The 12,579-nt window shown below is 48.4% G+C and overlaps 1 protein-coding gene across 1 annotated transcript in view; it reads left to right on the top strand.

Annotated features, from left to right (window-relative positions):
* POLRMT (RNA polymerase mitochondrial) overlaps window positions 1–12,579 on the top strand; it is a 423,694-nt gene that overhangs the window by 156,290 nt on the left and 254,825 nt on the right. The window contains exons 6-7 of the mRNA XM_082261183.1: window positions 410–559; window positions 762–929. Of these exons, the coding sequence (XP_082117309.1) occupies window positions 410–559; window positions 762–929 (318 nt within the window). The remainder of the gene's footprint in view (window positions 1–409; window positions 560–761; window positions 930–12,579) is intronic.

Genomic DNA, 12,579 nt, shown 5'->3' with positions numbered 1-12,579 from the left:
CAGCCCTTCCCGCACGTCATCTTCTCCATTTACTTTTCCTCTCTATTTTGATACTTTCGCAAACAATCACAGATTCTTTTCTAAACTCCCCTGTTTTTCCCCACACAACTTGATTGACTGTCGCACTGCATTGTTCTCTCTAACTTCTATCTTCATGTGCTTTGTTCAGTAGTAATTAAGGTCTATGCTCATTGATATGCAACTATAAAACTGTAGTCCCCTATAGGATGTGCCTTTCTTTGCCACACGGTTTGCACTATTTCACTGTGCCTTCACTTGCTGTTCATTTTTCTTTATTGTAAAAACTTCACAAAAACAAAACTTTGTTAAACCGAAATATAAAATGAGTACACTAAAATGAAAAAGTAATGTCTGAATTAGATTTTTTTTTTTTTTGTCTGTATTTTAGCAATCTGCTACCTGTTACCCTAAAATGGACTTCACAGTGACTGACTTGCAGGAATGGTTTGAAGAGCAACTGAAAATTGAGAGTTGTGATACTTTGACTATTAACTCTGTGGAGGCTATTAAACCAGTTACTGATGCCAAGATGAAAGCGGTAAGGCAAAGTGAAGTTAATTCTATTCATGTCTTATCTGATACCGATATACATATTTCTTCTTTTCTGTACTCCTTTGTTTTATGTTCTAAATCTCCAATTTCGATACATTGCAAGTTTGGTAGTTCTTTTGACATTGTCCTACATTTGCAGGTTAGTGTTCCCGGTTTAGCATCTCAAATAAATGTGTGCTTTTTTGCAGAGAGCTGCGCTGGCTAGTCTCCGCTCAGTCTGGGGTAAAACTCTGCTCCATGCACTGCAAGACTCAAAGAGCCAACTAGCAGAGATCAGCAAGAGGACTCGCAGAATCAATATATATCCCTACCTGCGCCTGTTGGAGGATGAGCAATATGTGGAGATTATGCTACAAGTCAGTAGACTGTCACTGTAAATGCGGAGTGATTTGTAATGTAGCCTTCAAATGTTCTGTGATTGCTAGTAAATTAGTTGCTGTATCTGCTTTTATTTTTTTATTTTTTAACCACTTTAGCTCCGGAAGATTTTGCTGTTCAATGACCAGGCCACTTTTTTCAACTTGGCACTGCGCGATTTTAACTAACATTGTGCGGTAATGCAATGCTGTGCCCAAACAAAATTTACGTCCTTTTTTTTCCCCACAAGCAGAGCTTTCTTTTGATGGTATTTGATCACCTCTGCGCTTTTTTTTTTTTTTTGCGATATTAATAAAAAAGTGCAAAAATTTTGCAAAAAATTGACATTTCCTACTTTGACTGTTAAAAAATATCCAATATATTCAATTTTTGTCATATATTTTGGCCAAAATGTATTTAGCTACATGTCTTTGACAAATTAAATTAACATCCTATTTCTCTTACGTCCTCCGACAGTCGCCGCCTCCTCTAAGTCATCACTGTTGGGTATTGTCTTCCTATCCGTAGGAATAGCTAGGCATATAGACTTAGTCCAAAGACAAAAGGCATTAGCATATACACACCCATGGGGGCTGTCCCATCCGGTCAATACCCCCCCTGCATCACCACTCCCAACTCAGTTTGGTAGCATAGCAGTATGTAATAAGAACACCAAAAGAGGGGCGGGGGTGGCTACTGTCGGAGGACTCAGAGAAAGGAATTTTACAGGTAAGATTTTACAAAAATTCAGTTTTCTCTTACGTCCTCCGACAGTCGCCGCCTCCTCTAAGTCATCACTGTTGGGATGACCCAAAGCAGTATAGACATGAGGGGTGGGAGACGCAATCGTAGAAAAGGCAACGCAGAACCCACATCAGAGAAAGGAATCTTACATGCACCGTAAAAGAACCAGCTGGGCAATAGAAAACAACAATGCTCAACAGGAGCAACAGCCCAGGAAAGCAAATGCCAACAGCCAGGGACCCAGAGAAAAATTCAAGGGTCCATCGTGGCACTGCCGCACTGAGAACTTTGCGGCCAAAAGAAGCATCAGCTGATGCCAGAACGTCTACTTTGTAGAACTTGGAAAAAGTGTGCACCGACAACCAAGTCGCCGCCTTGCACACCTGAGCCACCGAGGCTCGATGCCAATAGGCCCAGGAAGCACTCAAAGACCTAGTAGAGTGTGCCTTAACAGGGAAGGGCGGAACCCGTTCCTTCAAGGCGTAAGCCTGCTCAATGGTCTGTCTCATCCATTTGGCAATAGTTGCTGCGGACGCAGCCGTGCCCTTCCGAGATCCCTCAGGAAGGACAAAGAGGGAATCCGTTTTCCGAAAGGATTCCGTAGATGACAGGTAAACCCTGATCGCCCTGACAACATCCAAGGAATGCAAGGCAATCTCCTTTGGATGTTTAGGCTTCGTACAAAGCGAAGGCAGGACAATGTCCTCATTAAGGTGAAATTCAGAGATCACCTTGGGAAGGAAGGATGGGGGTGGTCGCAAAACCACCTTATCCTTGTGAATGAACAAGTAAGGGGAGCGGCAAGACAACGCCGCCAGCTCCGACACTCTGCGAGCCGAAGTGATTGCCACTAAAAAGGCAACCTTCTTAGACAGCAGAGGCAACGATATCTCCCTGATGTTTTCAAAGGGAGCGCGCTGTAACGCGGACAGAACCAAGTTCAAGTCCCATGGAGGTAAAGGCTCCTTCCTGGGAGGAGCCAGATGTCGCACACCTTGAATGAAAGTGCGCACCAAGGAATGAGACGCCACAGGGCATTGGAAAAGGACAGCCAGTGCAGACACCTGCCCCTTTATCGTGGCCAGCGCCAGGCGCTGGTCCACTCCAGACTGGAGAAAAGCCAAGATTCTCGACACCGAGTAAGAACGAGGGGAGAACCCCCTGGACTCACACCAGGTGAAATAGGCTTTCCAGGTACGGTAATAGATCTTACCAGAGGAGGATTTCCTAGCCTTGATCAGGGTAGGGATAACCTCAGGGGATAGACCCTTGTCCTTCAAGACCTGGGTCTCAACAGCAAGGCCGTTAAAGCCAGTGACTGTAAAGCAGGATGGAAGATCGGACCTTGAGACAGGAGATCTTCCCGCAGAGGCAGACGCCACGGAGGCGCCACTGCCAGGTGAACAACGTCGGCGTACCAGGACCGGCGAGGCCAGTCCGGTGCCACCAGAATCACCATGTGCGGTTCCGAGATCAATCTGCGAAGGAAGCGGGATAGTAACTGAATCGGAGGAAAGGTGTACATCAGACGATACTGATGCCAAGGGGCATCCGAGGCTTCCGCCAACAGGTCGCGCGTTCTTGCCACGAACCTTTCCACCTTTCGATTTAGCCGGGATGCGAACAGATCCACGTCTGGGAATCTCCACCTCGCACACAGCATCTGGAAGACCTCCGGGTGTAGGGACCATTCCCCTTGGTCCAGAGTCTGGCGGCTCAGATAGTCGGCCTGCCAATTGTCCACACCCGGAATGTGAACTGCCGAGATCGCCGGGACATGAGTCTCGGCCCAAGACAGAATGTCGGTCACTTCCCGGGCTGCTCGAGCACTCCTGGTGCCCCCCTGGTGGTTGATGTAAGCCACCGCGGTAGCATTGTCCGTCTGTACGCGAACAGGCTGGCCCTGGAGACGGTCCGACCACTGGAAGAGACAGAGTTTTATCGCTCGTAGTTCCAGCACATTTATCAGGAGGGAGGACTCCTCCTCCGACCAAGTGCCCTGGGCAGACAGGTTGCCCAGGACTCCACCCCAGCCCGACAGGCTGGCGTCCGTGGTAACCACTGTCCACACCAACGGGCGGGAGGACTTGCCTTCCGCCACCGACGGGGACTGGATCCACCACAGAAGAGCCAATCTGGTCTGGCGACTCAAGGAGACATCCAGATCCAAGGACTGAGGAAGTCTGTCCCACCTGGCCAGGATCTCCGTCTGGAGAGCCCACGTGTGGAACTGGGCAAAAGGTATCGCCTCGAAGGCCGACACCATCAACCCCAGGCCCCGCATGCAGGTCCTGAGTGACGAGGACGGATTGTCCCTGAGGGACCTGAGTTCGTTCCGTAAAGTCCGGAGCTTGCCCTCCGGCAAGAACACTTTTGCCTGAGCAGAGTCCAGAACCATTCCCAGATAGGGAAGGCGAAGCGACGGGGACAACGCTGATTTTTGAACGTTGATGGTCCATCCGAACTCCTGGAGCGTCTGTACCGTGATGGACAGATCGCGCACAAGGTCCTGGCTGGCACGCGATCTCAGAAGCATATCGTCCAGGTACCCCAGGACCGCAATGCCCTGGGCCCGCAGCAGGCCCAGGACCGATGCCAACACCTTGGTAAACACCCTTGGTGCCGAAGCGAGACCGAAAGGTAACGCCACAAACTGGTAGTGGTCCTCTGCGATAGCAAACCGAAGGTACCGCTGATGACCCTCGAAAATGGGGATGTGCAGGTACGCATCCTTCAGATCTATCGAAGCCAGGAATTCTCCTGAACTCAAGGAGGCCACAACCGAACGGAAAGACTCCATTCGAAACTTCCGAACACGCACGAAGCGGTTCAGCGCTTTCAGGTCCAGAATAGGACGCACTTTGCCCTCCTTTCTGGGCACAGTGAACAGATTTGAATAAAACCCCCGAAACCTGTCCCCCTGAGCAAGCAGGTCCTGCACCGCTTGATGCAAGGCCTGCAGACGCCCCGGAAGCAGATGGAGATTGGAGGGAAAGAATCTGTCCGCCGGCCGGGAAAGGAATTCGATCTTGTAACCTGATCGAACGATTTCCTGGACCCACCTGTCCGATATCCGGAGCAGCCAAGGTTGGAGGAAACCGCGCAAACGTCCCCCCACCCCTGAAATGGGTGAGGGCGCCCCTTCAGGCAGAGGCGGATTGTCCCGCCGAGCCGGCATTGCTGGCCTTCTGCTTACCCGCCCAGGGTTTCTTCTGGTTGCCCTGGGCCTTGAAGGGCTTGCCCTTGGATTGGTTCCTGATTGGATCTAGGCGCAGAACCCCGCTTGCCTCGGAAAGACTTGTTCTTCGGGTTCTGGGGCAGCATAGTGCTCTTGCCCCCCGTGACGCCCTTCACTAGGGTAACCAACGCCTCGCCAAAAAGGGGAGAGCCAGCATAGGGAAAATCAGCAACTGTATTCCGTGAGGACTGGTCGGCCGACCAGCTCTTCAGCCATATCAGTCGCCGGTTAAGTACCACGACACTAGAGAGGCGAGCCACCAAGGGAGCCTCATTTAAGGCTGCATCACACAAATACATGACTCCTTGGTGGATCTGATCCACCATTTCCAGTCGGGCAGGCGGCACGTCATCAGACACGAGATTGCTGCTAAGCATCTTGGTCCAATCAGCCACTGCCTGAGCCACCAGAACGGATGCGAAAACGGGTTTGAGCAACGAACCCGCCGCCGTATTAGAATGGCGGGCTAGAGACTCCAACCGCCGGTCCGTGGGATCCTGGAAAACCGGGGTATCCTCAGTAGGAACCAAGGTAGCCTTGTTCAACACGGCCACAGTGTGGTCTACCTGTGGAGGCACACACCATCGCGATTCCGTAGCCGGCGCAAAAGGATAAAGCAATTTGAACCGACTAGGTACCAGGTATGGACGTTTCAACGTGCGCCACATTTCATTAACAGTGTAACGAAATTCAGCTGGGCAGGGAAAAACCTGCGCAGACTTGCGGGTCCTGTGCGTCCCAAAGCTCATCCTCTAAATGTAAGGTTTCTTTAACAGAAACAATTAACTCATCCATGGTCGCCCGTTCTTCAGGTGACCCTGGGGAGGATGTGTCAACACCCTCCATGTCAGCCTCCCCTTCAGACCCCGGGGGGTCTAAAGATGAGCGGGACCCTGAAAAGGGCACGCTCGCAGCAGCCATATCCCCATCTGAATCAGAGAGACAACCTGGGCCTCTTTCTCGCAGCCCGTTCAGACATCAGCATTTCCATATTTTCCACCAAAGTCGCAACTACAGCAGCCAGATCAGGTCGCAGCGGGGCCACAGGAGAACTGGGGCCCCCCACTAAAGCTGGAGGAAACTTGCTTTCCTGAGAATCCATGGCTCAAGTTACCCAAACAAACTACAGTGCAAAAAAGTGTACTGTCCCCTTTTAAAAAGCGCTGCGGTGTGCGCAGCCCACTGCTACTGTCACAGCTATGAAAGACCCCCTAAGGAGAAAAGAAACTGAGCCAGAAGCAATATACAGAGGGAAATTGAGAGGAATAACCTGCAGAGCCCGCAGAGCGTTGCTGCCAGTGTCCTTGCTGCTGATGGAAAAAGGAAGTGCTGCTGGAGAGGGCTGGACTATAAGCCAGACCCCGGGAAAATGGCTGCCCCATAGAGATGCATTGGAGGCTACGCCAAAATGGCCGCCGACATGCGGCCGGACCGATCGTTCCACCGCCCACAAAATGGCGGCGGATGGCGCCAAAATGACATGCATGATCGCCCCAGAGGAGCTATACATGTGTGCCCACAGTAAAGATGGCGGGCCGCGCGAAAATGTAGCAGCGACAAGCACAAACGTCTGCACCCCCAACATGCACCTAAGGTGACACAGGGACAGGGACCCCCAAGGCAACATACAGAAGTGCACAAGCGAAACCCCGCAGGGATCGCACAGGGAGTCACACAGGCACAGACACGGGGAAACATACAGCAACACAGACTGTCACCCCAAACAGAGGCCCCACACAGAAAAGTACTTACCTGTACCAGATGGAGTGGGGAGCCTCCATGCACGGAAAACCTCTGTCCTCATCTGACAGGGAGTGCCGTGAGCCAGGGACATGATGCTGCAGCACCGAAAAATAGTCCTGTGAGGTAGCCACCTCACGGCTGTAATGGTCGTTCGTAATGCCAGGGCGAACCATAGCTGAACGCTCGATGGCGGGCTGGAAGTCCATCTGACCCTCTGTGCCCTGGAGAACCAGGGCGGTCAGTCCGAATCCCAGCACCGCATGATCCATCTTCATCCGAAGAGAAGACTAACACTAGAGCTGACAAAATAAACAGCTAGTAAAGTGAGAGAAAAAACTGACATTTTTAAAGAAAATCAAATGAAAGATTAGGAAGGCTGAGACTGAAGCCCCAGCACAAGGTAAGCCTGACTATTCCCAAACTGAGTTGGGAGTGGTGATCCAGGGGGGGTATTGACCAGATGGGACAGCCCCCATGGGTGTGTATATGCTAATGCCTTTTGTCTTTGGACTAAGTCTATATGCCTAGCTATTCCTACGGATAGGAACACAATACCCAACAGTGATGACTTAGAGGAGGCGGCGACTGTCGGAGGACTCAGAGAAAGGAATTTTACAGGTAAGATTTTACAAAAATTCAGTTTTTTCCCACAAATAGAGCTTTCTTATGGTGGTATTTGATCACCTCTGCCATTTTTAATTTTTGAAAAAAAGATCGACAATTTTGAAAAAAAAAAAAATATATATATTTTTCACATTCTGATATATAAAATTCCCAAATAAAAAAACGTAAGATCAAAATTTTTTAACATTTTAGGCCAATTTGTTTTCTGCTACATATTTTTGGTAAAAAAAATCGCAATACGCATATTTTGATTGGTTTGCGCAAAAGTTATCGCGTTTACTAACTACGGGAAAGAGTTATGTCATTTTTATTGTTTTTTTTTTTTTTTACTGGTAATGGCGGCGATCTGCGATTTTTTGCAGGACTGGGACATTGCAGCAGACAGATCGGACCCCAAACTGACATTTTTGACACTTTTGGGGGGACCAGCGACATTACTACAGTAATCAGTGCTATAAATATGTACTGTTCCTGTAATAATGACACTGGCAGGGAAGGTGTTAACACTGTTGGTGATCAAGGGGTTAAATGTATGCCTCATGCTTACTGATTTGTGGGGGAGTTCTGTGACAGACACAGAGATCACAAGTTCACCGCCTCTCCTCCTCTGGCCCGACTCCTGCTGTGTCTAAACACAGCGGGAGCGTGACTCCGGCGGCGCACACGCGCTGCCGAGACCACTAGGAGTCCAGCGACATAGGTCTATGTCGCTGGACCCAGGGGAGCCGCAGTGCTGCAGTCTCAGCACAGTGAGTGGTCTTAAAGTGGTTAAAACAAACTTTTATTGAGTTATGTGCAGAGTAACATTACAAGCAAAACGGGCAACCAGAGAGCAATGGTAAACCGAATACATAGAAACCGTTATGTAAAAGAAAAATAAACATGTACGCGATATACAATAAGTTCATGCGGGAGCTGCAGCTTAACGTGTCAGAACAGTGCATACTGGGGGCTCGTGTGTAAGCATGGTTAAGCAGAAAATAGCCACAGGACTAGCAGGTGATCAAGATATACAAGTAGCCGAGGCTTGGAGCCATCTGTCCCATATTATATGAGATCAGATGGGCAACCCCTATTGATGTATATGACTTTTTTGTAGGGAAGAGTGTTCCACAATATATATCCACAATATATGATATCCACAATCCAAGCTGCCAGTGTGGGTGGGGATTAATGGATCCACATGCGAGCTATCAATTTGTGGGCACTAAATAGCACTTCATGTAAGAATCTGACAGTGTATTTGTCCACGTTGCTATCTGGGAATATTCCTAAGATGCACATTTTGGAGTCTAGTGTCGCGTGAGCACCCATGCGGTCATGAAGGAACTGCACCACCTGCGCCCAGAAGCCCCGGATGCGAGGCCAATGCCACATGAGATGACTAAAGGTACCAATGGATAGTAGGCTCCTGGGGCAGGTGGGGTCCCGAGAAGGGTCAAATCTAGCCATTCTGTCCAGGGAGAGATAGGCTCTGTGAGTAATGTATACCTGTGTGAGCCTATCCGAAACCTTTGGGGAGACCAGTGTGCAAGTCTCCAAGGCATCACCTTCTTCATCATCATCTCATTCCTCTGTGTCACCCACCCAGGCATCTTTGATACTATAAGCCAACTTAGAGATGGCCTTGGTAGTAAGGAAGTCATAGAGGATAGAGATAAGTTTCTGCGAGTCCTGACCCCTGACGACCTCAGGACATCAAGGGATGGTAACGTGGGGAAGTGGTTGTTAAATTGGGCGCGGAGGGCATGCCTGATCTGCAGATAGCAGAAGAGCATATGGTTAGGTAGATGAAATTCCTCCTGGAGTTGAGCAAAGGTTTTCACAGCACCGGTGTGCAACATGTGGGATAGGAAATGAATCCCTTGAGCCATCCATAAGCCAGGGTCAGGAAGTTGAAGTGGTTCTGGGAGATGCCAGTTATACCAAAGGGGAGTCATAGTATGCATCGCTGGACCAACAGTTCTAGACTGTGCAAGGTCCCATATTTTCCTATAATGGGCGGAGGAGCTGCCACGGTCAAAGGGGCGGAAGGTCCACTCTCTCCACGCAGAATGTCGCAAAACAGGTGTGAACACAGGGCACCCGAAGGGCAACATGCCAGCGAGAGAATACCTACAGCGGTCGAGTTTATCTGCATGAAATAAATGTGAAAGTTGGGCCACAATATAATATGCTCCAAAGTCGGGCCCAGCCAAACCCCCCCAGTTTCGTAGGTTTCTGCGTGTGGCGCCAGGCCAACTTATGTCGGCTGGTACCCCACATAAATGTTTTGAGCAGGCGGTCAAGGATCTTAAAATATCTAAGTGGAATATATGTAGATGAATGCCACAATGCATAGAGAATTTTAGGTAAGAGAATCATTTTGATCAGAGCCATCTGTCCTATTATTCCAAGGGGCAGTGGCGCCCGTGCCTGCGTCTTGAGTTTTACAAGGTCATAGAGGGGCTCGATGTTATGCAGGATATAGTCAGGATGGATCAGATAGATGGCGACTCAGGCCTATTCTATTGAGGGTCAGGTTCCTCCTTTCCCTGTATTGGTACACTCTCTACTCCGGCGCTTAGTACTTCTTAGGGCCTTCCTTCATCAGGCATCAGTGGCGCAGATTTACAAGGCGGCCACTTGGTTGTTGGTGCACACTGTCACTAAGTTCTACAAAGTGGATGTGTTGGCATCTGCGGATGCTTCCTTCTGCCGCAAGGTTTTGCAGGCTGCTGTTAAGAGGGTCTGTTCCCACTTTGGGGGTGTATTGTTCAGGTTGGGCTCCAGTTGTTTTTTGTTGAGCTCCTGTTTACCTGGTTGGCTACTGTGTTTAGCCTTGGGATTTTTTGTTGTCCCACCCCTAGTATTTGGCACTGCTTGGGGACGTCCCTGTGGTTCTGAAAAACGGAGAGCTGTGTCCCTCACTGAACGAAGAATAAAATAGGATTTTTGTACTTACCGTAAAAATCCATTTCTGGGAGTTCACTGACGGACACCGCACCCACCCCTTCATGGAGTTTTGATACTTCTGACATGGCTTGTTCTTAAACTGACGGCCTAAAGCCGAGAGGGGGAAGTATACCACCTTGTGTCTTAATCCTGTAGGGGGCAATATAACCCTGTGGTTCGGAATAATGGAGAGCTGTGTCCGTCAATGAACTCAGCGAAATGGATTTTACAATAAGTACAAAAATTCTAATTTTTTTTTTTTAAAGCATAAGTAATCTTTTTTTTTTTTGCAATTGTACCTACAGGTAAGCCTATAATAAGGCTTACCTGTAGGTACCATGAATATCTCCTAAAACTGCACTGTTTAGGAGATATTCACACTGCATGCAGCCGGTAATGTCACCAGCAAATGCATTCTAAAGGGACAGCATACCTGTGCCGTCCCTTCAGAGCCCCGTGCCACAGTCAATGACTCGACACGCATGCGCTGGAGTGATATCATCACACGTGGCCAGAGCGCGCAAACCTGGAAGGAAGGGTGAAGATGGAAGCCCTCTTAGCGGTGACAGAGCACCCCTGGAGTTCTTCGTTCTAAGGTAAGTATTTCATAATGTGCTAGTATGTGATGCATACTAGCACATTATGCCTTTACCTTGCATGGTTTAAAAAAAAAAAAACATTGGTGTGGTTTATTACCGCTTTAAGTTGTATTTTCATGTAGTCCGTGGGTATTGAGATAGTCCTCCTCTTCTTTTTTTTTTTCTCCAGGTACCTATTTGGGGGTTGTCTCTGGTCATTCTACCTACAAACCCGATTCCAAAAAAGTTGGGGCACTGTACAAATTGTGAGCAAAAAAGGAATGGACTAATTTACAAATCTCATAAACTTATATTTTATGCACATTATAATATAGATAACATATCAAATGTTGAAAGTGAGACATTTTGAAATGTCATGCCAAATATTGGCTCATTTTGGATTTCATGAGGGCTACACATTCCAAAAAAGTTGGGACAGGTAGCAATAAGAGGCCGGAAAAGTTAAATGTACATATAAGGAACAGCTGGAAGACCAATTTGCAACTTATTCGGTCAATTGGCAACATGATTGGGTAAAAAAGGGCCTCTCAATGTGACAGTGTCTCTCAGAAGTCAAGATGGGCAGAGGATCACCAATTCCTCCAATGCTGCGGCAAAAAATAGTGGAGCAATATCAGAAAGGAGTTAAAAATTGCAAAGAGTTTGAAGTTTTCCTCATCTACAGTGCATAATATCATCCAAAGATTCAGAGAATCTGGAACAACCTCTGTGTAAGGGTCAAGGCCGGAAAACCATACTGGATGCCCATGATCTTCGGGCCCTTAGACGGCACTGCATCACATACAGGAATGCTACTGTAATGGATATCACAACATGGGCTCAGGAATACTTCCAGAAAACATTGTCGGTGAACACAATCTAACGTGCCATTCACTGTTGCCGGCTAAAACTCTATAGGTCAAAAAAGAAGCCATATCTAAACATGATCCAGAAGCGCAGGCGTTTTCTATGGGCCAAGGCTCATTTAAAATGGACTGTGGCAAAGTGGAAAACTGTTCTGTGGTCAGACGAATCAAAATTTGAAGTTCTTTTTGGAAAACTGGGACGCCATGTCATCCGGACTAAAGAGGACAAGAACAACCCAAGTTGTTATCAGCGCTCAGTTCAGAAGCCTGCATGTCTGATGGTATGGGGTTGCATGAGTGCGTGTGGCATGGGCAGCTTACACATCTGGAAAGGCACCATCAATGCTGAAAGGTATATCCAAGTTCTAGAAGAACATATGCTCCCATCCAGACGTCGTCTCTTTCAGGGAAGACCTTGCATTTTCCAACATGACAATGCCAGACCACATACTACATCAATTACAACTTCATGGCTGCGTAGAAGAAGGATCCGGGTACTGAAATGGCCAGCCTGCAGTCCAGATCTTTCACCCATAGAAAACATTTGGCGCATCATAAAGAGGAAGATGCGACAAAGAAGACCTAAGACAGTTGAGCAACTAGAAGCCTGTATTAGACAAGAATGGAACAACATTCCTATTCCTAAACTTGAGCAACTTGTTTTCTCAGTCCCCAGACATTTGTAGACTGTTATAAAAAGAAGTGGGGATGCCACACAGTGGTAAACATGGCCTTGTCCCAGCTTTTTTGAGATGTGTTCATGCCATGAAATTTAAAATCAACTTATTTTTCCCCAAAACCACATAACGACCGCCCGCCGCAGTTTTACTGCGGCAGGCAGCCGCTCCTGGGCAAAGCGACGTAGTGCTACGTTGCTCGCTCAGGAGACTCAAGGAGTCGAGCGTGCGCCGCTGGCCGCTGG

This window comes from Pelophylax lessonae (genome assembly GCF_965119305.1).
Source record: "Pelophylax lessonae genome assembly, chromosome: 1".
Taxonomy (NCBI): Eukaryota; Metazoa; Chordata; class Amphibia; order Anura; family Ranidae; genus Pelophylax; species Pelophylax lessonae.
This window is presented reverse-complemented; position numbering and strand designations above follow the sequence as displayed.